This window comes from Phoca vitulina, unplaced genomic scaffold (genome assembly GCF_004348235.1).
Source record: "Phoca vitulina isolate PV1807 unplaced genomic scaffold, GSC_HSeal_1.0 scaffold20, whole genome shotgun sequence".
Taxonomy (NCBI): Eukaryota; Metazoa; Chordata; class Mammalia; order Carnivora; family Phocidae; genus Phoca; species Phoca vitulina.
The window spans coordinates 13,345,451-13,373,342 of NW_022589723.1; the positions used below are offsets into that span (position 1 = coordinate 13,345,451).

At 39.2% G+C, this 27,892-nt stretch overlaps 1 protein-coding gene and 1 pseudogene across 1 annotated transcript; both read left to right on the plus strand.

Moving 5' to 3' along the window:
• The first annotated feature begins 6,747 nt into the window (after positions 1 to 6,747).
• LOC116640815 lies at positions 6,748 to 7,179 on the plus strand (annotated as a pseudogene).
• A 2,400-nt stretch (positions 7,180 to 9,579) lies between these two features.
• BLOC1S6 (biogenesis of lysosomal organelles complex 1 subunit 6) lies at positions 9,580 to 27,303 on the plus strand. Its single transcript, XM_032417656.1, has 5 exons — positions 9,580 to 9,767; positions 14,583 to 14,724; positions 21,892 to 21,979; positions 23,801 to 23,887; positions 24,302 to 27,303. The coding sequence occupies exons 1-5, from the start codon at positions 9,686 to 9,688 to the stop codon at positions 24,419 to 24,421; spliced, it is 519 nt and encodes a 172-aa protein (XP_032273547.1). The 5' UTR covers positions 9,580 to 9,685; the 3' UTR covers positions 24,422 to 27,303.
• The last annotated feature ends 589 nt before the right edge of the window (positions 27,304 to 27,892 follow it).

Sequence of the window (27,892 nt, forward strand, 5' to 3'; positions counted from 1 at the left end):
TAAAATTTTTGCCACTAGTTTTACTAATAGTCCAAAAGCAAAATGATTACTATTCAATATTATGAATATTCATTTACCCATGAATAATATCATGAGTCAGACATCAGAATGCTGACAAAAATGGAAGACAATAAGATCCCTCACCCTCCCCCCCCCCCCCCCCCGTACACAATAAAATGAGAATATTCAAAGAGGTACTGATGCTAAGAAAGCCTTGGTGTTGGTGGTATCTCTATACTTCAAGACTTGATCTTCTAACTCTGCAGGTCTGGAACTTCGGTTGCCAGCTTCGCCAGTGGATATTTACCCCCACCCCCAAAAACTACCTTATTGTATGACATTGATTTGTACAAAAGACCTAAGTTTGTAATGAAACATAAAATTGTCAAGCCCTCTGATATTTATTTAAGTCATATTTATTCCAAGTCACCATGGAAGTCTATTTAAGAAACCAAGTTAAGGTTGGTGAATATATATATGTAACCAAGGCACTAATAACAAAAATACTATTTCTTCTGGCACATAAGTACCTAGTTAGGGGCTGCTATTATTTCCCATAGTGCTTTACAGCTTACAGATCCTTTTCATATGTTTTATTGATTGTTTGATTCTCACAAGAATTATATCAAGTAGTGGGTCCAGTATTGTCATCTTCCTACTTCTTTTCCTGATGGAAAACAAAACAAAACAAAACAAAACAAGACAAAACAACCAGAGGCACAGAGAGATTAAGTGCCTTAATTCAAATCTCATAACTGATACAGTTGACATCTGTTGCTTTGGTTGGGCCAATTTCCTTCCTCCTTTTGGTAACAGGACTGTGATTTTCCTTTAAGGAACTACTGCTGTGCGTTTTGTAGAACTCCTAACAGGACTGTCAATCAAGGGGCTCTGCCTCTCTCCATTACATGTGACCCACGTGGGCCCATCAGGATCTTGTATAGCCTCTGGATGCAGAGACTGGTATATAGGTAGGTATTGTGATCCAAGTAATTTAACGTGTTTTTGTTTTTGTTTTTAAGAGAGTGAAATAAATGAATTCTAGGAGTGAGTTGGCTTCACTTGAGAACTGTAAGAACTATGAAAACCTGGAGAGCTGCTTTCCAGAGAAAGCTGTTGGAGTGAAGCCAATATGGAGGAAAGTCCAGTGGAGAATGGCGGGGGGGTGGAGAGAGAGAGAGAGAGAATGAGATAGAAAAAGATATTCCTGATTTCATTTGAGGAAGTGGATATAGCTATCCCTGAAGCCAGATCAACTCCTGGATTTTCAAGTTCAGTGAGTTAATAAATTCCTTGTTTGGCTTAGACAAGTTTGGACTAATTCACTTGCAATAAAAAAAAAAAAAAACCCTAATACAGCTAATAAAAGTCTTAGTTATGATTGAAACACATCTTTTGACATCAAACATATACCCATAAATGTCAAAAAGGATCTGGTGCTATTGTGGGAGACTTGAGAACTGCCCTTTTTTCAAGGAGACAACCTGCCTTCTGTTCTAGGTCCTGTTCAAGTTTTCATTTTTTTTTTTTAAAGATTTTATTTATTTATTCATGAGAGACAGAGAGAGAGAGAGAGGCAGAGGGAGAAATCAGGTACAGGACTCGGTCCCAGACCAGGACCTGAGCTGAAGGCAGACGCTTAACCAACTGAGCCACCCAGGCACCCAAGTTTTCATTTTTTAAAAAAGATTTTATTTATTTATTTGAGAGAGAGAGAGAGAGAGAGAATGAGTGGGGAAGGGGCAAGCAGACTGCCCACTGAGCAAGGAGCTAGATCCCAGGACTTGGAGATCATAAGCTGAGCTGAAATCAGACACTTAACCTTTAACCAACTAAGCCACCCAGGTGCCCCTCAAGTTTTCATTTTTAAAATAGTATCAAGAGGATGAGAAGACAAGCTACAGACTGGAGGGGAGAAGGTATTTGCAAAAGACATATCTGATAAAGGACTGTTATCCAAAATATACAAAGAACTCTTAAAACTCAACAAGACAAACAACCTGATTCAAAAATGGGCAAAAGATCTGAATAGGCCTTTCACCAAAGAAGATAAACAGAAGCAAATAAGCATATGAAAAGATCCACATCATATGTTATCAGGAAATACAAATTAAAACAACTATGAGATGGGGCACCTGGGTGGCTCAGTCGGTTAAGCGTCTGCCTTTGGCTCCGGTCCTGATCCCAGGGTCCTGGGATCGAGCCCCCAGTAGGGCTCCCTGCTCGGCGGGGAGTCTGCTTTTCCCTCTCCCCCTGCCCTCCACCCCGCTTGTGCTCTCTCTGTCAAATAAATAAATAAAATCTTAAAAAAAAAAAAAACCCAACTATGAGATACCTCTACACAAGAATTAGAAGGCCAAAATCCAGAACACTGACATCGCCAAATGCTTGTGAGGATGTGGAGAATAGAAACTCTTACCAGTGGGAATGCAAAATGGTACAGCCACTTTGGAAGACAGTTTGGCAGTTTCTTAAAAAACTAAACACACTCTTACCCTACAATCCAGTAATCTTGCTCCTTGGTATTTACCCAAAGGAGTTGATGACTTATGTCTACACAAAAATCTGTACACAGATACCAGCTTTATTCATAATTGCCAAAACTTGGAGGTAACCAAGATGTCCTTCCGTAGGTGAATGGATAAACTGTGATACATCTGAAACTGGTTATAAAGTTGAACAAAATCAAAATGGCTGCACTAATGCTTCAGCAAAGCTCGATTTTAAAGTAATCTTTTTCCTCCCTTCTGCAAACCTCCCCCTCCCTTCTTAGGGAAGGAAGCCAGTAAAACCCCAAAGACATGCGGAAGGAGGCTAGTAGCAAGTACGCACTTCCTGTCAAAACCCGGCTAGTCTCTGTATTTCCCTATAAAAACCTCAGCCCCTGCCTCCAGGTGGGCTCGCAGTTTTTGAAGGCCATAGCCTGTCGCAGCCTTCTTGGCCAGCCAGAGCAATAAAGCTATTTTTTCTCTTTATCCCAAACTCTGACTTCGTCTTATATTTTGGCTCTGAAGCACGGAGGTCGGTTTTTGACAACACATCTAGACAATAGAATATCACTCTCTGCCAAAAAGAAATGAGTCACCAAGCCACAAAAAGACGTGGAGGAAACTTAAATGCATATGACTGAGTGAAAGAAGCCAATCTGAAAATGCTACATACTGTATGATTCCAAATATATGACATTCTGAAAAAGACAAACTGTAGAGTAAAAAGATTAGTGATTGCCAGGGTTTGGGGGAGGGACGGATGAATACGCAGTGCACAGAGGATTTTTAGGGCAGTTAAACTCCTCTGTATGATTCTAATAGTGGTGAATACAAGTCATACATTTGTGCAGTTCAATAGAATATACAACACAGTGAACCTTAATGAAAACTATTGGGGGGTGGGTGGGTAGGAGGTATAGAGGAAATCTCTATACTTTACTCTCAATTTTGCTGCGAGCCTAAAATCACTCTAAAAATTAGTCTGGGGGTGCCTGGCTGGCTCAGTTGGTGGAGTGTGTGACTCTTGATCTTAGGGTTGTGAGTCCGAGCCCCATGTTGGGTATGGAGATTACTTAAAAATAAAATCTTTAAAAATAAATAAATAAAAAAAAAATATAGTCTATTCAAAACATTTCAAAAGGGGCGCCTGGGTGGCTTAGTTGTTAAGCATCTGCCTTCAGCTCAGGTCATCGTCCCAGGGTCCTGGGATCGAGCCCCGCATCGGGCTCCCTGCTACACGGGGAAGCCTGCTTCTCCCTCTCCCACTCCCCCTGCTTGTGTTCCCTCTCTTGCTGTGTCTCTCTCTGTCAAATAAATAAATAAAGTCTTAAAAGAAATAAAAAAAATAAAACATTTCAAAAGCCATTGCTTTTGTGGCAAGGTTAAGAGAATGTGTTGGTGAAATAATCCATGTAAAAATATGTTGTTTTTTTTTTTTTTTTGCATAGTGCAAGGAAGGAATTGTTAACCTTAAAAAGAAAACTTGTCAGTTATTTTACCAGCAAAAATGGGTTTATGCAGGAATAACAAAGAATTGCAAATGGAGGCATACACACTACAGCAAAAACCACAGGCAAATCCAACAAAGAAGAATGTTACTTTATGGGGAAGGAGGAGGGAATTGGGAGGAATTGTTTTGAATAAAAGTCCCTTGGAGGAAAGCAAAAGTTCAGTGTGATGAGTTTCCCATTGGCTGAATTGCAGGGGTAGTTGATTTCTTTTTATTTTATTTTATTTTATTTTACTATGTTATGTTAATCACCATACATTACATCATTAGTTTTTGATGTAGTGTTCCATGATTCATTGTTTGCGTATAACACCCAGGTAGTTGATTTCTTTTGGAGATGCAATGTACATTTTTCTCTGTTGGGGCATGTAATTGATGATTCTTCTTGTTGAAGATTCTTCTGTTGGGGTCTGTAATTGACAATTCTTCCTGTAATTGAGTAGTACTGTTCCTCCCTTCTAGCCTCCTGACTCTACTTTTACTGAGGTTTTCCTTTTTTTTTTTTTTTTTTTACTTTACTGAGGTTTTCCTTTATTAATTTTCGCAGAATGATGGAAAGTGCCCCAGAGTTGCATTGAGTGGAAATATTTTAGCACTTTGTGAATGTAAAAGAATATTTCTCGTGTAAATATATAAGAGAAAAGTGGTTAAAATTGCTTGAGCAACACTTTTAGATTGGTTAACCATAGCTAAGATGGTAAACTATTTTTCCTCAGTACCTCAGCTTCTCTGATTTGCTATCTTCAGTTCCTTCTTTCCTTTCTTTTGTTTTTTTTTTAAAGATTTTATTTCAAAGTAATCTCTACACCTACTGTGGGGTTCGAACTCACAACCCTGAGATCAAGAATCACATGCTCTACCAACTGAACCCACCAGGCACCCCTCCTTCTTTCCTTTTTTATTATTTTGTGAGCACATACCTTGTGTGAGTGTGTTCAAATGTGCAACACTTTAATCCACTAGAAGCATAAGGTCATGGGCTGTAATGTCTTTTTCCTGTTTATCTTTCCCTTTATCATCCCTTTTCTCTGCAGGCCCTGGGTTCCTACATCTTTTTCACTCAAATCTTCTTTTTTTTTTTTTTAAAGATTTTATTTATTTATTTGCGAGAGAGAGATGGAGAGAGCATGGGGGAGGTGCAGAGGGGAGGGAGCAGCAGACATCCCATTGAGCAGGGAGCCCATTATGGGGCTCAGGACCCTGGGATCATGACCTGAGCCGAGGACAGAAAAGGCAATACATTTAACCAACTGAGCCACCCAGGCGCCCCCTCACTCAAATCTTTTTGTCCCTCTCCTCCATTTTTCTTTTGTTTTTGGAAAAGACTGGAGAAAAATAAAGGGGAAGATGAAGAAAATCCTGTGAGAGAAGTAGGTCAAACTGGGAGTAGATTTATCAATCTTAGCACATTCTAAATATAGGAATAGAAAATCTTCATGTATTAACATTTTTTTCTTTATTTGAATCCCCTATCTACCTACTCATTTTCAGTTAGCAAAAATAAAGGATATAGGAAAATTTAAGGAAAACACAAAATTGAGGTGAATAAATGGTTTTGATGGATTTATTACATTATATTTGCTCCTTCTCTTTTGGATTTCAAGGACCAATGGGCTTGTTTTCCTTTTGCTATGAATATATACAGTATTTAACTCTTTCTGGACATTCTTTAGACTAACTTCTTCAGAGCTATATGATTACACTTTGTGTTATCTTTTGTCTTCCTAAGCTATTTTGGTCTAAAAGACTATACAACACCTTTTTCCTGTTAAGTTCTTCTATTAACTGTTGAATCTGTGTTAGTTTTGTTTTCCCAAAAAATAGCATCTTGATGTCCTTGAGTCTGAAGTATTGTTTTGCCACTTGTGGTGTTTTTTTCCTGTTGGAAGGCTTTACTATTTTTTCTCTGCATATTACATTTGACCTGACCTTCAAGGTTTGGCTTAAGTTCATTTCTTCTTTTAAATTTTAAAAATTTCTCTAGTTACTTCCCAATTGTGCACCATACGACTGTGCATTTGTGGTTGGCCGAATAATGGCTCCCGCCCCCAAAGGTGTCCACTTTCAATTCCCCAGAATCTGTGAATGTTATCTAACGTGGCAAAAAGTACCTTGCAGATGTGGTTAAATTAAGGACCTTGAGATGGAGAAGTTATCTTGGGTTATGCAGAGGGGCTGAATGTCATCCTAAGGGTCCTTCTAAGAGGGAGGCCAGAGGATCAGAGTGAGAGAAGAGGTGATGCTACAACGGTAGTAGAGGGAGAAAAGGCAATGGGACACGGGGCCAGGAGTCAAGGAATGCAGGCAGTCTCTAGAAGCTGGAAAAGACAAGGAAGCAGATTCTTCTTCAGAGCCTCCAGAGTAACCAGCCCTGCCAACACCTTGATTTTAGCCCACTGAGGCTGATTTTGGACTTTTGACCTCCAGAACTATCAGATGATGAATCTGTGTTGTTTTAAGCTACCAAGTTTGTGGTAAATTGTTATAGCAGCAGTAGGAAACTAATATGACGTCATTATACTCTTTACAATCCTCTAGGTCTGTTCCACATAATTTAGCACTTTTTGTCATGTTCTCCAATCCTACTACATATAAATGGTAGAATATAAATTCTTGGTGGACAGGAACCGGAATTTCTACCTCTCTTTTTTATACCCTACAGTGTCTCGTCCAATCTTAGGAACAGAGGCATTTGGAATGGATTGATGCATAAAAGAGAATGGCCTCCTTTCTGTCTCCACTGCTGCCATGGTGCCCCTGAAAAAGCTTTTCATGAAGGGGGGGCAAAAAAAGAAGCAAGTTCTGAAGTTTACCCTTGACTGCACTCACCCTCTAGAAGATGGAATCATGGATGCTGCCAATTTTGAGCAGTTTCTTCAAGAGAGAATCAAGGTGACCAAATAAACAGGCTTGGACTTAAAAAAAAAAAAAAGAATCGAAGTGAATGGAAAAGCTGGGAATCTTGGTGAAGGGGTTGTAAGCATTGAAAGGAGCAAGGGCAAGATTCCTGTAACTTCTGAGGTGCCTTTTTCCAAAAGGTATTTGAAATATCTCACCAAAAAATATTTGAAGAATAATCTAGGTGATTGGTTATGCGTAGTTGCTAACAGCAGAGAGAGTTATGAATTGCATTACTTCCACATTAACCAGGAGAAAGAAAAGGAGGGAGATGAGGATTAAAACTCATTTATTTGTATATTGAATATTTTGTATGAGTTCTTGAATAAAACCTGGGAACCAGAGAGAGAAAGAGAAGAAGGCCCCTACCATTGGGGAAATGAAAGGTATTTTGAAAGACATGTATGACTCAACGAACTGTGTTTACTTCTTTGGCATCAGATTCCAACCTTGTGTTTTGAGCTGTCACACGCAGTGTTAGGTGCACAGTACCTGCATAATGGAGGGTGGAACACAGTGGATCTTCAACAAGCACTTGATGTATTGAGCTAAAATCTGCAGGGGAAAGAAGGAAAAGGAGAAAGAGAAAAGCAAGATGGATCTGGCAGAAAGTACTTCTTGTCTCTTTAGCTGATGCATTTTTTGTTACATTAAAGTAAAATGTTGAAAAAGAACATTCATCAAAATTTCTAACATGAATCTTTCCTGAAAGCAAAATAGAAGAGAGGACAAGATGATAAAAATAGGCAGGTTGTGACAGTTTAATTTCATCCTATTAAATTAAAACAACCAGTCTTTTAAAATCCAGGTAATATGCTTAATACTGTGCCAAGAGATAAAAGAGGTTACAGACAACCCATAGGACATGGGCCTCTTCTAAAGGACCTTAATATCTTGTTGGTATAATATTAATAATCAACTAGGGTTACCAGGCAGCTTATTGCCGTCTTGCGTGATTTAGACTTTGGAGATTATAGGTATTCGGAATTTGGCTCTGGAGAATCAATACTTCATTCATTCAGCACACATTTATTGAAAACCCATTATGGTTCTCTTTGAATAAGACTTTCTGTTTGGAGTTTAAAATCTAATAAAGGAAGGCAAAGGAAATAACTCATATTAAGAATGGATTAAGTGCTAAATAGCAGGATGCTTTGTAGTTGAGAAAAGGTTATTACTATAATTTCTGAAAGTTGAAAGGGGAGGTGGGATTGTGAATTATTTTAAAGGTATTATTTAGACCAAGCCTTGAAAGATGAGTAGGACTTTGAATAGACTATTCCAGGCTGAAGCATGAGCAAGAACACTGAAGACATCAAAAGGCATAGTTTTAGTTGGATGTTGGGAAGGAACAAAGGATGCTTGAAGGATAGTGCATTACTTTATTGCCATGGTAACAAATTACCACAAACTTAAAACAACAGAAATTTATTTTTTATAGTTCTGTAGGTCAGAAGTCTAACACAGGTCTCACTGGTAAAAGTAAGGTGTCAGCAGGGCTGAGTTCCATTCTAGAGGCTCTAGGGGTGAATCCACTTCCTTGTCTTTTCCAGCTTCTAGAGGTTACCACAAACGTGGCCGGTTGTTCTTGTTCTCTATTTTCAAAGTCTTTTTAATCATTCTTCATAGTCACATAGTCCTCTGCCTCCCTCTTCATTTTGAAGTCCCTTGTGATTGCATTTGGTCCACTTAGTAATCCAGAATAATCTGTTTTAGAGTCAAATGATTAGCAACCTTAACTACTCTTTGTGGGTGAAATTTAACATATTCACAGGTTCTGGGGATTAAGATCGTGGACATCTTTGGTGGGGGGCATTATTCTGCTTACCACAGGTAGTAAGGAGCTAATCTTGAGGGGAAAGGAGGCCAAAAGAGGTGAATGCACTGAGAAGGGCAATGGGGAGCAGGTGCATGTTTCTGAGGCTCGACATAAATCCACATTTTTTGAAAACAATTTTGGCTGCCCCATAAAACACTGAACGGGCAATTTTGGGGTGTAACATCAGAAAGCCATTATTACACTCAAGGTGAGAGGGTCTAAGGCAGGGAGGGAATAGCTGATCTTTTTATGTGGCCTGAGGCTGCCTCTGGCCATTTCTGAGTTTTTCATTAAAATCATGACATCATCCCGCAGGATCTCTACATGGGCAGTTTCCGGTAATTTGGCTTAATTCGTCCAGCTGATACTGCAACCCAGGCCTTAAAATCATTCACCTACGATCAACAAAGGGAGACCGGAATCCTAGCAAATCCCCAATAAGCAAAGCTGAAGCTCAAAGAGCTAAACACTTATTTTTAAGAAATGGTCCAAATCGCAGGAAAACCACGCAGTCCTTGTTCTTAAGGTGTTTCCTTAACACGGACAAGAAACTGAAAAGCTGTGCCTGGCTCCGGTGAACAAAGCCCGACTGCACCATCACGTTCAACACTAAACCTCTTCCCACATTCGCGACCCACCAGGGAGCGCGCTCTTCTCCACCCCCTCCCCGACAACCGGTCGCAAAAACACGACCCCGCCACAGCGGACTCTACTGACGCCGCGCCCTCCATCCGACTACGACGTCAGCGCGGAGTCCCAGGAGCGCGGCGGGTAGTTGTCCGGCAGGTGGAGGTGGAGGTGGCGGCAAGAAAAGGGGGGCGGACCCGCGGTCACACAGTCTTCCGCTTCCGTCATTTCCGGGTGCGACCCCCGCTTCTGTCCGGCTGGGCGCTGGACGCGTTGGGTCTGCTCTTACTGCATCTGACCGTCTGCACTAACTGCCCCTTCCCTGTTCCCAGCGGGAAGGACATGAGTGTTCCTGGGCCGACGTCCCCGGACGGGGTCCTGCCAGGGCCACCCCACGGCCGGGGGGCAGGGGAGCCGACGCCGGGTACGTGCAATGGGGCGGGGCGGGGCGGGCGGCCGGGACCCGAGTGGGTGGGTCTCCGGGGCTGCTGGGCGGGAGAGAGCTGCTAGTCTCCGAGGCTCTGGCTCCAGCGCGGAAGTGGGGCATCGCGTCGGCCCCGGGGCCGAGCTGCATGAGTGGGAAGCGAAGTCTGGGGGGCGGTTGATGGTGAGGTCACTCTGCGTTTGTGTGTTGACTCCAGCACACTGTTGGCTGTTAATGGTCAAGGATGAATTTGTCAGAAAGGTGATCGGTTTGTCATTCAGAGAATTGATGTATCCAGGTATTATTGACCACTTACTCATGAAATGCTGTCTTGCTTGTTGACGTTTCTCCAGCAGCTTTCTCAACCTGAGGTCCAGGAGAGATTTAAGCCCTAATACCCTAAGACATCCGTTGAATGTAATAAATTGACTTGCCAGGCATCCTGAATGGTACTATTTATGTACCATCCTTGGGAGAATTGAGAAAATAGTCAAAACAGTTTCTGTTCAGATGAGGAACCCCAAATGAGGAAGGCTGCAGGGCTTTAGATGTGTTTCTTTTACCTCCGGTTCTAGGAGTATAGAGGCTACTTAAAAATAGTGCTTTCTGCCCTTTCTTGGTCATGCTTTTCCTCAGTGATCGCCCCCTCTTTACAGTTTCATAAGCTGCTTCTATTAATAGGACTTCCTTGTATGTATGTGCAGCTTGGGTCCCTCTCCTCTTGCCTCTCCATCTGCTTGCTGGGTACTTTGACATGGTTGTTTTGCTCTAACCTCGCGTACAGCCTGTGCATAAATAAAAGTAGATGTCTGATTCTGTTAATGGTGCCAAGTCCCTCTCAGTTCAAACTTTGACGTTACTCTTGACTTTCCTTTCACTTGCCTCCTACCTCTATTTAGTCTAGGGGATTCTACTATGCAATTTCTGTCTCCTCTCTGTAGTTTCACCTTCAAGGCCAGTTGTAAGGCTATCCACCTCCAGCCTCTTATTCTTCCACTGCATCTGTCCCACTGTTGTCATATCACTGCTCCAAGATGAAGCTCCAGTCATGTCATTTTCTTGCTTGGAAACCTTAAAATGGCTCCTTACTATTTACTAACCAAAGGGCCAAACCTCTTAACTTGACACTCAGGGATCCTCATGGGCTGGCCCCATGGTTTTATAAGCTCACTATTGCATATGTCCTATGTTTTAGACACTCCAAACTACCTTCTCTTTCCAGAGCAATACCATATTCCCACCTTTCTTCTGCTGCCTTTTTTTTTTTAACCATATGGAATTCCTTCCACTCCTTTAGAATTCTTACCCATTTGGAAATAGTGACCTTCAAAGATTGTTGGTAGGAGTATAAATTGGTGCCCTATCTGAGGAAGGCAGTTTTGCAATGTCTGTTTAAGAACCCTTTGTCCCATCATTCTAAGAATTTATCCTACAGAAACATTGACATGGATATGCAAAGACAAGCAAGGAAACTCATGGCAACATTGTTTGAAATAGCAAAAAGTGAAAATAACTTGAATACCTATCCTTAGGTATCTCAGTCTACGTGGGCAGCTACAACAAAGTACCATAGGCTGGGTGGCTTAAACAACAGACTTTTATTCCTTGAAGTTCTGGAGTTCTACAAAGTCCAGGATCTGTGTGCTGGCCAATCAGGTTCCTGGTAAGATCCCTCTTCTGATGTTGCAGACAGCTGCCTTCTCATTGTGTCCTCACATAGTGGAGGGAGAGAGTTCTGGATTCTCTTTATCTTTTAAGAATAATAACCCCATCATGGGGCCCCACCTTCATGACCTCATCTAAACCTAATTACTTTCCAAAGGCTTCACCTCCAAATACCTTTGTGTTGGAAGTTAGGGCTTAAACAAAAGAATTTTGTGGTGGGGGACACAAACATTCAGTCCATAACAGAGAATTGGTAAACAAAATATGGTAGAATTCTATTCTGTTAGAAATGTAGTAGATGCATATATATGCATATGGAAAGATATCTAAGATGTATATTTAAGAGAACAATATGCATAATATTTCATTTACGATTAAAATAGTTTTGGGTTTTTTTTGTTTTTTTTTTAAAGATTTTATGTATTTATTTGTCAGAGAGAGAGCAGGAGAGCACAGGCAGGGGGAGCCGCAGAGGGAGAGGGAGAAGCAGGCTCCCCCCTGAGCAGGGAGCCCGACATGGGGCTGGATCCCAGGACCCTGGGATCATGACTGGAGCCAAAGGCAGTTGCCCAACCAGCTGAGCCACCCAGGTGCCCCTAAAAACAGGGTTTATGCATGGGTATACAGAGACAATTTTTTTGAAGGCTCTGTGTGAAACTACAGAGTGGAGTAAGGGAATGAGAAAGAGTATTTTTTTTTAAGATTTATTTATTTATTTTAGATTTTATTTCTTTATTTGACAGAGAGAGAGAGAGCACACAAGCAGGGGGAGTGGCAGGCAGAGGAAGAGGGAGAAAGAGAAGCAGGCTTTCCACTGAGCAGAGAGCCTGATGCGGGGCTCGATCCCGGGTTCGTGACCTGAGCCGAAGGCAGATGCCCAACCGACTGAGCCACCCAGGTGCCCCTAAGATTTTATTTTTTAAGTAATCTGTACACCCAATGTGGGGCTCAAAATCATAATCCCAAGATCAAGAGTTGCATGCTGTACCAAATGAGCCAGACTAGGTGCCCCAAGAAAGAGTATTTTTACTTTTCAGCTTATACTTCCCTCTTTTGCATTTCAAGTTTTTACAATGAGTAATACTTAAAAAGAAATTTCTATCCATTCTGCAAGCTTAAGCCCCAGCTCCCACACTTCCTTTAGAAGTTGTTCCTCAGACTTCCCTGATAAACATGATCTTTCTCTCCTCTGAATTCCCATAACAGTTTCTTTTTCTCTAATGGCACTTCTCATATATTATGATTCCCCTGTATCGAGCCCTTTCAGAGAAGGGGACTTGCTTAGTTTATTCTTGTAACCTTGGAAACTAGTACACTAGTACTAGTATTAATACAAGTGTGTAGCTAATATTTCTTGTATGAGGAGGGTAAGGACCCTTTCTTTTTCTTTTTCTTTAATCTCCCACAGTAAAGTACCTTGAATTTAGTAACTTGATGTATTTAGAAATATAAGTTGGACTCCTCCATAATTAACCAGAAGATTGGGGTAGAGTAGGGGGAGGTCTGTGAGTTAAAATGTTTAAATAATGTAAGGGAAGTATATTAGTTGTGAATCCTTAAAGTTGACATATCCTTATTTGGGTGTTTCTGTTGTTTATCTGTAATACTTGTTTTCTGTATATCCTTAAAGAGAGTTGCTGTTTGCCCTGTTACTATAATTAAGCCTTAAGCAATGGCATTAATTTTCAGATACACTTTATTCACTTCCCATCTGATGGCACATCAGTGGCAATATCTGTAAAACTCCACTTTTTCCCATTACATGTATTTTTTAAAGATTTATTTATTTATTTGAGAGAGAGAGTGCATGCACATGGTGGGGAAGGGCAGAGGGAGAGGGGGAGAGAGAATCCCAAGTGACTCCGCGCTGACCAGAGCCCAACTCGGGGCTTGATCGCAAGACCCTGAGACCATGACCTGAGCCCAGTGCCCAAGCAGCTGCACCACCCAGGTACCCCTTTCCCGTTAGATTTTTATTTCATTTGTGGACTGCTTCAGTTTCTAGTTAGTTCTTACCTGTTTGAATATTGCCTTGCTACTTAGAGAATTCCGAAGTTTGTTCATATATTTCTCAGAATCAAAATAAAAATCATACTTTTTTTTTTTTATCTATGAAAACTTACTTTGGGTATGACGACATGTTGTTTTTCTCAGTCTTGCCAAAATTTACATCTGTGGTAAAAACTGTATTTGGAAATGAGCTGTAAATAGTGTGCCATAATAAATATATTTTATATAATGATCTAATTTGATGTCACTGATTATTACCAGATTATGATTAAATGGAGATGTTTCAGAGTTTAATATATAAAAATGCTTTTAGAGTACAATTTTAGTAATATGACCATGTCACTTTTTTTTCTCATTCTAAACCAATGATTCTAAAATCTTACAAACCATTCATCGAACCCTGTTTAGAAATTGTTTTGTACTTTTCTTGGTAGGAGTAGTGATTGATGGGTATTAATTTTAGATGTTTTTGAATGGCTGACAGTGCTTACACTGTTATTCAAAGGAGAAGTATGAAGCATAGTTCCTGGCATCACGTCGAGATTTACATGCAATTATTATACACTATTTTCTATGGTAAATTAAGGTGCTGAGTCTCAAGAGAAATCCTTTGGAAATCTTTCTCCTTCTAACAAATGATAAAACAACCTTCCTTTTACGTGGAAATAATATATCAAGCTATTTGCAAAGTAAATGTTGACCTACATCAATTGAATTACATTCAATTGAAAAAAAATTTTTTTAGGCATTGCATTTCTGCATGCTTATGAAAAGAAGAATTTATTGCTTTCATTCAGTGACTGTTTCCCATTTTTAGGCCTCGGACTCTTAATAATCCATTGAAAACTGTAAATCCTCTGCCCTGGAAAATACGTAAACATACAGAATATGTTTTGCATGTGTTAATGTTCTTTTAATCCAGACTTTTCCTTATACCAGTAGCTTAAAAACATTTTTTGAGTGCTCGTATCTTGTTTTTTAGACGACGCTCGGAAGGTAAAGCTAAAAAAAGCAAAGGAAGGCTGCCCGTAGTGTCCTGTGTGTGCTCTGAACCCCAGAGCCAGCCCCCGCCTGCCCCACTACTCTCTTACCCCATGTCCATTTACACGACTCCTACATTGGATTTTTTCTTGGGGACAGGTTTAAGGGACGCTTCTCCAGATGAAGGGTTACTAGAGGACTTGACTGTAGAGGACAAAGCTGTGGAGCAGCTGGCAGAAGGATTGCTTTCTCACTACCTGCCGGATCTGCAGAGATCAAAACAAGCTCTTCAGGAACTCACGTGAGCTAACAAAAACCTTCCATGCACTCGTTTCCCCTTGTATATAAACTGTATTAAGGCATAACATTTTGTAACATTTAATACAGTTGAGTATTTCTGTCTTTAGTGGTAGCAGTTGGGAGTGAGGGAGTACTTAGTAATCTAAATGTAAAAAGTGAGAGGCGCCCAGCTGGCTCAGTCCCAGAAGCAGGAGCATGTGACTCTGGATCTTGGGATCCTGAGTTCAAGCCCCACATTGGGCATAGAGATTACTTAAGTGAATAAAACTTTAAATGTAAAAAGTACTCCTGGAGTGTTTGGTCTTTTATAAGAGGTACCCCTAAATCTGATCTGGACTATTTGATTAGTTTTGGTGATTTGCCATTATTTTATGAAAATATTGCCTACTGGGAGTGTTGCAGGATGGGCACACACCCGTTTCTGAGTAGTGTTGCAAAATTGCCTCCATAAGAGCCACATTCATTTTCAGTCGCTGGTTCACATGAGTTGCCAAAAATCTTTTATCTTTTTTTGAGAGGACCCATTTCATTTCTAGTAGATAAGTCTATCTAACTAAAGGATTGGAGGATACACCAAGAGAAGAACGGGATTTCATGAAGTAGGATCAGTATGCAAAATATATACTAAGTTTATCAGCTCCCACCCAGAAAAGCAGACTGAACTTCTACTTCCTTTTGGGTAGGACCTCGCTTAGTTGCCCATGCTGGCCTATCATTGCTTTTCGTGCTTGTCAGCTATGAACTGGCTACGAGCTGTTGCTGCTCTAAGACCTACCCTTTGAAAACTTACCTGAAAAGCCTGTATTCGGGGCGCCCGGGTGGCTCAGTTGGTTAAGCGTCTGCCTTCAGCTCAGGTCATGATCCCGGGGTCCTGGGATCGAGCCCCGCATCGGGCTCCCTGCTCCGTGGGGAGCCTGCTTCTCCCTCTTCCTCTGCCTGCCGCTCCCACTGTTTGTGCGCTTGTGCTCTCTCTCTCTGACAAATAAATAATTAAAATCTTAAAAAACAAAAAAGCCCGTATTAGGGCAAAAGGAGAGTAACAATCAACAACTGTGTCCATTTTGTACATATTCGTAAGGAATGTTATAATCCTTGGATTTGAAGGCGGTAAATGAGTATGAAAGTGGTACTGTGTTCTACTCTGTGGTACACTCCTGGGGTTAGGGAGTTGCCAGCAGTCCTGCAACTAGCAATTTTCTGCTAGTTCCAATGACATTTTTTTTTCCCTAGTGTGTGGTATTCCTTGTATTTTAAAGCCAGTCAATTCTCGTGGCAAAAAGTCATAAAAATTTCATAGGGGAGTTTGGATGAAGTATGTTAGACTGAAGGAAGGTAAGAAACTGCAAGCAAAACATATCTGGATAGGGAAATAGTTTTTTTCTCAGAGGATCATTCCCCAGGAGCTGGGAAGCACAGTTTAATTGCAGAGTTTAATTGATGACATTGGCTAAAATTTAGTGTTTTAAATAATCCCACTTATCTTCCAAGGCACCTAAATGACGATGGTGACGATGATGACGATGATGATAGTAAACTCAGCTGCTGTTTATTACTATTACTATATAGACTACTTGCCCAGCACTTTATATACTGTATCTCAATCCTGACACCTTATGAAGTATTAATATTATTCCTGTTTATAGTTGAGGAAACTGAGGTCCAGAAAGTTTAAGTAAATTGAAAAGGATTACACAGGCAGTGGTTAGTGGTAGAATTAATAATTAAATATGATGAATAAGCAGTTATTATACCTCTGTAGTGTTAAGGAAAGATAAGCAAACTTCAGTGAAAGGAAAAAGATGTTTTCTAGTAGCTGCCTCTTTCATCCCTCTCTCCACAAATCCCACCGCTGATAAAGATTTAGGGGAAAGAGTACTGCACTGAGAGGCTCCTGGGATCCAGTCCTGGCTGCGTTATCAAACAGTTTAATTTTCATTAAGCCACTTTACATTATAGAAATAGGCCTACAGAGGTGAAGGAGAAGGTAGTGGTGGACATAAATCAGGTTTACCTTGTAGCTAACCACGGGGAGGGAAGACCAAGAACAAAACTTGACTCTATATATAAGAAAGGTTATGAATATTCTTGTACATGTGTTCATCATTTTAAGAACATTGGAAAGAAAGAAAAAAGAGGTTCTGGGATCTAGGTCCTAAAAGTCTCTGGCAAGGTACTTGTAAGTAGCCTTAGTGGGGTTCCCTTTGAGATAATTCATGCTTGGACCTTCCAGGGAAATAGTTTTTTTCTCAGAGGATCGTTCCCAGATACTGCGTCAGGGCTTCCCAGTCACTCCCAGCATATGTGCCACAGATGATACAGAACTTAAAGGGAAAGGAAAGCCAGTCATTTCTGCCTGATACTGTAGCTAAGTATTCTGTGGAATCTTTTTCTAGAGTGTCTAGACTTATGGATCATGAAAACACTACTTTTTTTTTTTTTTTAAGGTTTTATTTATTTATTTGAGAGAGAGAGAGTGAGAGAGAGCATGAGTAGGGGAAGGAGCAGAGGGAGAGGGAGAAGCAAACTCCCCACTGCAGGGAGCCTCACGCAGGGCTCGATCCGGGACCTGAGCCAAAGGCAGGTGCTTAACAGACTGAGCCACCCAGGCACCCTGAAAACACGCTTATAATTACCGTTTTATTATAAAGGATGCACATCAGGACCAGCCAAATGAAGGGACACATAGGGGCAGGGTTTGGGAGTATCTCCATCACAGAGCTGCTATGCCTTCTATTGACATTATTATTATTATTTTTTAAAGATTTTATTTATTTATTTGACAGAGAGAGAGCACAAGCAGGGGGAGCTACAGGCAGAGGGAGAGGGAGAAGCAGGCTCCCTGCAGAGCAGGAAGCCGCGGGGCTCTATCCCAGGACCCTGGGATCATGACCTGAGCTGAAGGCAGACACCCAACCGACTGAACCACCCAGGCGCCCCTCTCCTAGTGAAATTAGGGCACGTTACCCTCCTGGCACATCGATGTGTTTACCAACCAGGAATCTCTGCTGAGCTTCAGTGTTTAAAGTTTGTACTGGGGCTTTACTCTCTAATTATAATTGATTGGATCATTGGCCATGTAATTGAACTCACTCTCCAGCACCCTCCCCCCACCTCCTTTCTGTGGAGAGAAGACTGATAGCAGTAATGGTATCACGTGGACTGATATCACAAGGTTCAAAGCCCCAACTCTGTAACCACATGATTGATCTTTCTCGCATGTCCATCCCGCATCACCTCATTAGCATAAACTCTGGCATGCTCCAAGAGGGGTTTGTGAGTAATGAAGATACTCCTGTCATTTGGGAAATTACAAGCGTCTTAGAGTAGGCATGCCAGGAACCTGGGACAAAGATCAGACAAATTCATGATTATACACTGTCTATTCAGATCTTTTGATCTGGGTTATTTATTTTCTTATTCTTGAGGTTTAAGTGTTCCTTGTATACTTTTGATACAAGTCCTTTATGTGTCTTGCAAGAATTTTCTCCAAGTGTGTGGTTTGTCTTTTTGTTCCCATAATAGTGTCTTTTACGGAGCTGAAGTTTTTTTTTTTTGTTTTATTTTGTTTTGTTTTTGAGCAGAAGTTATTTATTTATCTTTTAAAAAGATTTTATTTATTGATTTCCGACGGAGGAGAGAGAGAGAGTGCACGCGTGCATGAGTGGGCAGGGAGGGGCAGAGGGAGAAGCAGGCTCCGGGCTGAGCAGGGAGCCTGATGTTGGGGCTCGACCCCAGGACCCTGGGATCATGACCTGAGCTGAAGGTAGACACTTAGCCAGCTGTGCCACCCAGGTACCGGAGCAGAAGTTTTTAATTTAATTTAATTAATTTATTTATTTTAGAAGTTTTTAATTTTAAAAGTCTGACTTACCAACATTTTCTTTTCATGGATCGTGCTTATGATATTTCATGTAAAGATTCATCTCTAAACCAAGGTCACCTAGATTTCCTCCTGTGTTTCCTTCTAGACTTTTTAGAGTTTTACATTTTATATTTAGATCTGTGGTCCATTTTGAGTTAATTCTTGTGAAATTATAAGGTCTGTGTTTAGGTTAATTTCTTTGTACATCACTGTCCAGTTGTTCCCTCACCTTTGATTATCCTTTCTCCACTGCATTGCCTTTGTTATTTTGTCAAAGAATCGTTGACTATATTTGTGTGGGTCTATTTAAGAGCTTTCTGTACTGTTCCATTGATCAGTGCGTTCTTTCACCATTATCATGCTGTTTTGACTTCTGTAGTTTTATAGTGAATCTTGAAACTGGGTAGTGTTAAGTGTTCCAACTTTGTTCTTCATTGTGTGTTGGCTATTCTGTCTTTGCCTTTCTGTGTGAATTTTAGAATCTGTTTGTTGATATCTACAAAATAACTTGGTGGGACTTAAATTGAGATTGCATAGAATCCTTAGATCAGGTTGGGAGGAATTGATATCTTAACAGTATTGAGTTTTTTATTCCATTTGGTTGGAATATCCATTACTTAGATTTTTTTTATTTCTTTCATTAGAGTTTTATAGTTTTTGCATATAACGCCTGTGTATATTTTGTTAGATTTATATCAAAGTAGTTATATGAAGGGGGTTATTGTAAGTGGTATTGATTTTTCTAATTATTCACTCCTGACTTTTATACATTAACCTGGTATGCTGAAACTTATATACTTTGTGGATTTTTGGGGATTTTCCACATAGGCAGTCATGTCATCTGTGAACAAAGACAGTTTTATTTGTTTTATTTCTCCCTTTCCAACCTGTATACCCTTTATTTCTTTTTCTTGTCTCATTACATTAGCTGGAACTTGCCGTATGATGTTGAATAGGAATAATAAAAGCAGACAGTCTTTTTTACTCCTTATCATAAGGGGAAAGCATCTAGTTTCTCACAAGTGTGATGTTAGCTATAGGCTTTTTTTTTTTTTTTTTTTTTTATTTATTTATTTATTTATTTATTTATTTTTTAAAGATTTTATTTATTTATTTGAGACAGAGAGAATGAGAGAGAGAGCACATGAGAAGGGGGAGGGTCAGAGGGAGAAGCAGGCTCCCTGCCGAGCAGGGAGCCCGATGCGGGACTCGATCCAGGGACTCCAGGATCATGACCTGAGCCGAAGGCAGTCGCTTAACCAACTGAGCCACCCAGGCGCCCGGCTTTTTTTTTTTTAAATGTTTTTTTATCAAGTTGAGGAAATTCCTCTCTCTTTCTAGTTTGTTGAGAGTTTTTAATCACGAATGGTGTTGGACTTTATCAAATACCTTTTCTGCATCACGTAATAGGACCAAATGATTTTTCTTTACTCTATTGATGTCTTGGATTTCACTGATTGATTTTCAAATGTTGAACCAGCTTTGCATACTTGGAATAAATCTCATTTGGTTGTGGTGTATAATTCTTTTTCTATATTGTTGGATTTGTTTTGTTAATATTTTGTGGAGGATTTTTTTGCATTTCTGTTCATGAAAGATATTGGTCTATAGTTTTCCTTTATTGTAATATTTTTATCTAGTTTGGGTTTTAGCGTAATGTTAGCTTCATAGAATGAGTTAGGAGGCGCTCCCTCTGCTTCTGTTTTCTGGACGCTATTATGGAGAAGTGTTATAATTCCTTCCTTAAATGTTTGGTAGAAATTATGCGTGAAGGCATCTGGTCCTGGTATTTTCATTTCTGGAAAGTTATTACTTACTGATTGAATTCCTTTAACAAATATAGGCCTACATAGATTATCTGTGTCTCCTTGTATGAGTTTTGGAAGTTTGTGTCTTTCAAGGGATTAGTCGTTTCTATCTAAGTAATCAATTTTGTGGACAGAATTGTTGAAAATATTCTCTTCTGATCCTTTTAATATCCAGGGAATCAGTGATGATTTCTCTTCTATAAGTAATGTTAGTAATTTGTGTCTTCTCTTTTTTTTTTTTCTTGTGAGTCTGGCCAGAGGTTTGTCAATTTTATTGATCTTTTGAAGAACAACTTTTGGCTTTATTGATTTCTCTTTACTGTTTTCTAGTTGTAACAGTCTGTCATTGCCATCCTGCTTATGTCGGGTCATTGACTTGCTGGATTCTCTTCTTATTCGTTGTGTATTTCACTTTTTGTGGTCTCTACTCAAGAGCCGAAGGGACAAACTTGTGACCTGGGGGGTATGCCAAACTCCTTGCTGGATGGTGGAGATTTTGTAACTGTTCTTCATTCTCTTCATTGCTGTTTCTTTTTTTCATCATTCTCTGTTTAGCATAGTTTTGCAAGTAAATCATGTCATATTTTGCTTTCCCTGTAGTATTCTTTAAAATGTTTAATTCAGTGGCCCCCTCAGTGTTACTTATTCCTGTGATCCTAGCACTGGTTGATCTGGAGAGGAGTATCAGGGAAGTTGGCTTCTGTTCTTTAATAGAAGGTTTTGAATCAGAATTTTAATGAGGACCCTTAGAAGTTACGTGGTCTGACCTTCTCACTTTATAAATAAAGAAATTTAGGCCCAGAGAGATAAACTAAATTTCCAAGATCATACAGCTTGTTATTGGTGGGGAATCTTGTGTTTCCTAGTCCTGTTTTTTCATCTTCTTATTTACCTCTTTTGAGGTATCCATTGGTAGTGCATTTTCCCCAACTCTAATCTAAAAAGTCATTGCTTCCCATTTCCTTTATGGTAATTTTGCCGTTTTAATATACATAAAATCAAGTTTTTGGGCAAGATAGTATAAAAAAACTTTTTTTTTGGATAATACAGAGAGTTGCTAGAAATAACAAGTAACAAAATGATTTTAAATGATTTGATGATTTCAGTTATTACAGTTAGATTCAGTTATTAGAATTACTACTCATTTAGGCAAGAATAAAAGATACAGTTACCAGAATGTGGCTTTGGAATATTATGATTATGATTATATTTTTTAAAGTAGGCTCCACATTCCCAGTGTGGAGCCCAATGCGGGGGCTTGAACTCATGACCCTGAGATCAAGACCTGAGCTGAGATCAAGAGTCAGACGCTTAACCGACTGAGTCACCCAGGAGCCCCTGGAATATTATTTTGAAAAAGATTTTGTTAAACCAAGTAAGCCTTGGAGAGGTAATACATTTTCAACTTAATTTTTACCTTTGACATTAACTAAGATGAAATGTGATTCCAGCACTTACAGTATGTATGGTTTATTTTGGCTGTGTGCTTTTGTTTCAGACAGAACCAAGTTGTATTACTAGACACACTGGAACAGGAGATTTCAAAATTTAAAGAATGTCATTCTATGTTGGACATTAATGCTTTGGTAAGTATGATTTAGTTGACACAGTGTAATGAGAGCTTGGCTTAGAAATAACTAGGTTTATCCCGTGCAACTTTGTACTTAGGTATATTTAGGATCTTTTCCTCTAATTTTAATGTTTAGGATTTGTCTTTTAACAGGAAACCTTTATTTACTTCACTAGAACTTCCATTGTCTTGAATTATTATCTTTCAAATGTTGAACTTGTAATAGAAAATGGAATTTTTTTGTTAAAGTCTGGAATAGATTTGCTCATAATAATTAAAGACTTCTAAAAGAGAACTAAGAGAACTAGAAGAACTAAAAGTAACGAACTTTTGGGGTACTGTGTTTCCCCTTAAGGAGAGTGCATCTCTCCTAATCAATTACAAGACTTCTTAAAAATCAACATTTTATTTAATTGTATGGCCTATTCATAGTGTCATAACATATTAATGCTGAAATGGACCCTTTGGGGGGTCCTTTATAGATCCTTTATATCTTTCAGTGTATGTGACAGTAGTGAATTCCATCAGAAGCTTTATAGCTTTTTGATGAGAGGAACTGATACTCTATTTTAAGAAACAGGGAATTAACAAAAATAAGGAACTTTTGGCTACCTTTCTTTTCACCTCAACATTAAGCAGTAGCTTGGTTTGTATGATTTTGTGGACTTTCATACCTATGTCAAAAAATGAACTTTTTGTTGAACAAATGTGGCTCATTAATGTTTTTCCTTTATAATGATCAAAAACAGAGTTTATCTTCTGTAGCGTTAGGCAGAGGCCTGGGGTAGTAAATACAAAGTCTTCCACTTAATGGTTTTCTGACTTGTTCTGAAGGAGGTGGACAAGGCTACGCTGACCTACTTTTGTCTTCCCCACTGAATTCATATTGCAGCAGAACAAACATTTGCTGAGTGAATGAGTGATAAATGAATGAACCAAGCAGATGTAATAGTGTTGCTTCAGTTTGCAGGGATCTTCCTGTTTTTTCCTCTCTCAGCCCAAGAGTGGTTTGATTATCATTCAGGAACTGAGAACTGTAAGGCCTGGGGTGGGGTGGGGGTGGGGGGAGAGGGTCTGTAAGCTCTAGAGTTCATCAGACTAAGACTTTACTTGTAGATACATGTAGGTTGCTAATTTCTTTACGACGCGTCTCTTATTCTTGTTACTTGGTCTTCTCTTTCTGTTAACCTTGGCTCCTGAGAATGAGGTGCTTTTTTCTTTTGCTCCCATCTCTGGCTGAGATGGAATGTCCATACCTACCATGACTTGGGAAGAAAAGTGTCCTTACAGAGGTGGTTCTGCGTGGTCTCACTTTAGAAGCCCAAGGAACATGACCAGATTTGTCCACAGCCCTCTCAGGCTTCGCTGGCCATAGCTTGGGTTTTCCTGATGGGCGGCCACTTCACTGAAATTGTCCTGTGTACCCAGCTCAGGCTCTCCCCTGTAAAGACAGTGGAGTGTTCTCCTTTCACTTACATGAAACTGATAGCATTACTGGATAGTCTTAGTAAAATTTTAGGATTATATTGCATGTTTTTAAAGCAAAATGTTACCTGTACACAATATAAATGTCTATTTTATGTTTAGTAACTCTTTTTTTCAATTTGAACTGAGTCAAATGTTTTCAAATACCTATTAGTGGTTTAAATGAAATTTGAATTTTGGCATTAAAATGAGATAATTAAGGCTTTAAAAGAAGTGACCGGTTGAGGCAGAATGACCTGTAATTTATAACTTGTCCATTTTACTATTTCAAAATGTCTGTTTTTTTCCCTTTTTTTTTTTTTTAATTTCAGCCTATTTTAACTTGACTTTTCATTTCCTTTTCCATGTTTAGTTCACTGAAGCTAAACACTATCATGCCAAGTTGGTGAATATAAGAAAAGAGATGTTGATGCTTCATGAAAAGACGTCGAAGTTAAAAGTGAGTTGACAATTCTTTCACATTCTTTATAGAAGCAGAGGTTTAATTGTTTGTTTTTTTCAGTATTCGTTTTCTGACTTCTTAGATATCCATATTCAATAACATACTTAATTAATGGTTCACTGTTTTCTTTTAAAATACATACTACTCTGGGCTTTTCTACTCATAGCTGGGCTAAGGAGCTTGTGTTTTCATTGTCCCGGCTGTTCTCATTCAGTAAGAGCTTGGAGTAAGAAATTAAAAAAATTTTTTTATATTAAGGGGGACCTTAAATTATCCAGAGCAAATTTAAAAGTTAAATATGAAATTTATAAATGCATGTGGATTACCTCAAGTCAGAGCACTGCTGCTTTGAAATGAGGCCACAATCGATAAGCCTTGATGTTCTCTTGGTTTTAAATTTTTTTGACACAGAAAAGAGCACTTAAGCTACAGCAGAAGAGGCAGAAAGAGGAGTTGGAAAGGGAGCAGCAACGCGAGAAGGAATTTGAAAGAGAAAAGCAGTTAACTGCCAAACCAGCTAAGAGGACGTGAGAAGCCGAGTGCGCATGTGTGTTCACCCTCCCCTGCCGTGTGGCCGGCATCCAGGGTGACCTCAGGGTAGGCTGGGGTGAGGGTAGTGCCTTATGCCGCGTCTCCCATCTCGCAGTCCTTTCCCCAGGACGGCTGTCTCCATATCTTCATTTCTGCATTCAGGAAGCTTACCCCCGCCCAAGTAGAAGACATATGTCACTCAGTTTGAGGATTTACATGTAATTTTCCAGCTTCTGTTCTGCATAATTTTCAAATTCATTATTTTGGCCTTGAATGGTTTATAAACTGGAAAGTGGGCTAGACTCTAAGTGATTAAAAACTAGGATGAGTTTTGTAGCATCTTGGTAAGCATGGATTTAAAAGATTCAGTTTCTTATTTATGGAATGACTTGCCTTTCTGGCAACACAGTGCTGGTTTTTGGTAATTGCCGTTTCATTGCTTGGTTCAGAAGAAATGCTAACTGTTCCATCACATATGCCATCGGAAAAGAGGTGGTATAAGCCTTTGTGAAGAACACGATGGAGACACGTGTACACAGGAAATAGCATCTTAGACATGGGACAGGTGGGCAAGATTCCAGATAGACCCTGCTAACCATCCCCTCTGCTTCCTTATGTTGTTGCTCTCTCGTTCTCATGTACTCTCTGCGCTGAAAATAGATGATCCCTACTCCTAACGTTTGGCAGGGGTGATAGAGCTGTCACATGCTCAAATATGCTTCAGTATTTATAATACTTAGTCAGAGTTGTCACACACTGAGATACAGTTGCCAAATTGATAAGACTCCAGCTTTCCAAATGGAAGGTCTAATCGCTAGTTCTGTCTATCGTCTGATTTGCTGTGTGGCCTTATATGTGGTTACTTTTTCTGTGCTTTTAAAAAAATTCATAAAGTAGAATGATATCTATACCAACTACCCATTTTATAGATAATGATAAGAATGGTGGAAAATGAGCAAATAGCTTCTTCACAAAAGAGGCAGCATGATACCTTGAGTGTTTTCTGGATTGTTCCCCTCAATATTTTTAGTAGGAACTTATTCGAGGGAAATAGCACATGAAGTTTCATTTTTTAAGATTGAGATTATTCATTGTTTTAGTATTATTTAATATCCAACTGGTCTTCGATCTCTATTACATAGAGACTGTACAGAACCTATAAAGGTGTATGCTTAGAATTGGGTATCTTTTATAGTCTACATTACATTTTTGGTAAGCTGGAAGCACTACCTCTGATCTCATATCAGGCTGATTAACCATGGAGAGGGCATTAGAGTTAAGTTGACTGCTAAAAACTGGTCTATTTAAAGGTTTAAACAGTTTATTGGAAAGCCGGTCCCTTTAATGAATGAATTATGATCTCACAATTTACTTCACTTTACTGGATATTTAAAAATATAAATATATTTTATCTTAAAAGGCTACATTTGCCCTCAAACACTAGCTAAAACTTGCCTGGGGCAGGATTCATTAGCACTTGCAGGACAATGTCACCTAAATTGCTGAATGTACTCATTTATATAAGGCTATGCGTTGTTTTTCAGAGTGGTTTGTGGGCTAGCTACAATGATTATTTAAAATGCTGGTTCCTGGACACCACTTTCAATCTAACTGAAGTAGATCTACTTATTTGTTTGTTTTGTCTTTTTTTTTTTTTTTTTGTCCCCCCCAAGTGGTTCCTGATGTACCTTAAAAGTTGAGACCCACTGGTCTAGTGGTCTAGGTCAGAGGTTCACACTAGGCTGCATGCCATTATCACCTGAGAACTTCAAAACAAAACAAAACAGACATTCTGGAAGATTCTTGATCATTAGTTCTGAGGTGGGGCCCATGCACATTTTAAGAGCTCCCCACATAATTCTAATACAGGGGACCACTCACCTAGATTGTGATTTATATTTATAAGGAATGAAATAGTTTAAAAGCTACCCAGTAACTCTTGGGATTAATCTTATGAAATTCTGAACTGCTGCTTTTGATATAAAGTTAGATTTAAGACTGAAATAGATAGCAGGCAGGAAATAGATACAGAATTCTGGTTAATTAATTGAACTTTTGTGATCTGTATTAAAATAAATCATGTTTATTGAGTGAGTGGCAAGGCACATATACTTTTAGAATTGTATTTAAGTTTTGAAGATTTTTTAAAATGTCAAGAATATATATTAGCAACCACTATTTTTAGGTCAGTTGTAAATCAGAAGTACTGTTACATTGGTAATTACAATCTAAAACTTTAGCTGTATTTCAGTAACATAGAAATATATCTTACTGACTAAACCTAAATGGAACCCTTTATATTAGCCTTGAAATATTTTTGCACAATATGGTGAATTGGTACTTGCTTTGAAAATAATTACCTTTGGTTTTTTGGTGGAAAAAAAATTGCCTTTGTTTTGAACTATATCACATATATACTGAACTAAAATGATGACAGTTAATTTTGTATTTACTTTACAGTCGGTATTATGTAAATATGCAGACATTGAATGTAATATGGATTGTGTCTGCAGTGGGTGTTTGGGTGTATACAGTTCATAATATGCCAGTTACACACCCTTGTACATTTGTCTGATTTTGAGCTTGTACAATGTGGACTACTTTTTACACATTTAATAAAAAAAAAAAGGTCTCTGAATTATCCCAGGTCCTTTATGAAGCTCTGTTTTGTATGTAGCACTGTATATTTCCCTTTATGTATTATTATTTCAAACATTTCATTCCTTTGCTTTCCTCTCCTGTCATCTACTTAATGTTTCCTGTAGATTGTATCACAAAATGGCTGGGCTACTCATGAAATCCTTTTCAGAAAGATGATAGAGGGGCGCCTGGGTGGCTCAGTCAGTTAACCACCTGCCTTTAGCTCGAGTCATGATCCCAGGGTCCTGGGATCGAGCCCCATGTCGGGCTCCCTGCTCAGCGGGGAGTCTGCTCCCCCTCCCTCTGCTGCTTTCCCTGCTTGTGTGCTCTTTCTCTCTCTGTCAAATGGATAAATAAAATCTTAAAAAAAAAAAAAAAGATTGATAGAAAGTCTTGTGAAAGGATTCTGGTTGAAATCACCCAACTTCATGAAGTTATTTGAGAATAGAAATGATAACTATAACTTATTTATTTATTTATTTATTTATTTAATAACTACAACTTTTAGTGATTTGGTAGAGGATCCCTGCATGAATCACCTGTAAATAATGGAGATTTCCAACTAATAGGATATTTTAGGTCAGGTTTTTAATTTTTTTAATCTGGGAGTCCGTGGACTTATGTGGATAGCCTTTGGGGGGAACATGAACTCTCATAAATCTCTCCTAGAATTTTGTATATAGGTGTTTCCCAAGATTGGATCTATAGATTTCATTAGGTTCTTTTATGTATGTATAAAATTTCTTTCAAAGCAATGATTTTTAATTATTAAACCTCCAAACCTCACTGTGCATATATTTAAAAAAGTTAGTTTCTAGGTTTTCCTTTTGG

Bases quoted from the DNA above. Each gene is read 5' to 3' on its own strand.
- BLOC1S6 (XM_032417656.1), top strand. From the start codon at position 9,686: ATGAGTGTTCCTGGGCCGACGTCCCCGGACGGGGTCCTGCCAGGGCCA. The intron at 14,725-21,891 runs GTGAGCTAACAA...CTTTTGTTTCAG, and splicing joins CAAGCTCTTCAGGAACTCAC to ACAGAACCAAGTTGTATTAC. The intron at 23,888-24,301 runs GTGAGTTGACAA...TTTTTGACACAG, and splicing joins AAAAGACGTCGAAGTTAAAA to AAAAGAGCACTTAAGCTACA.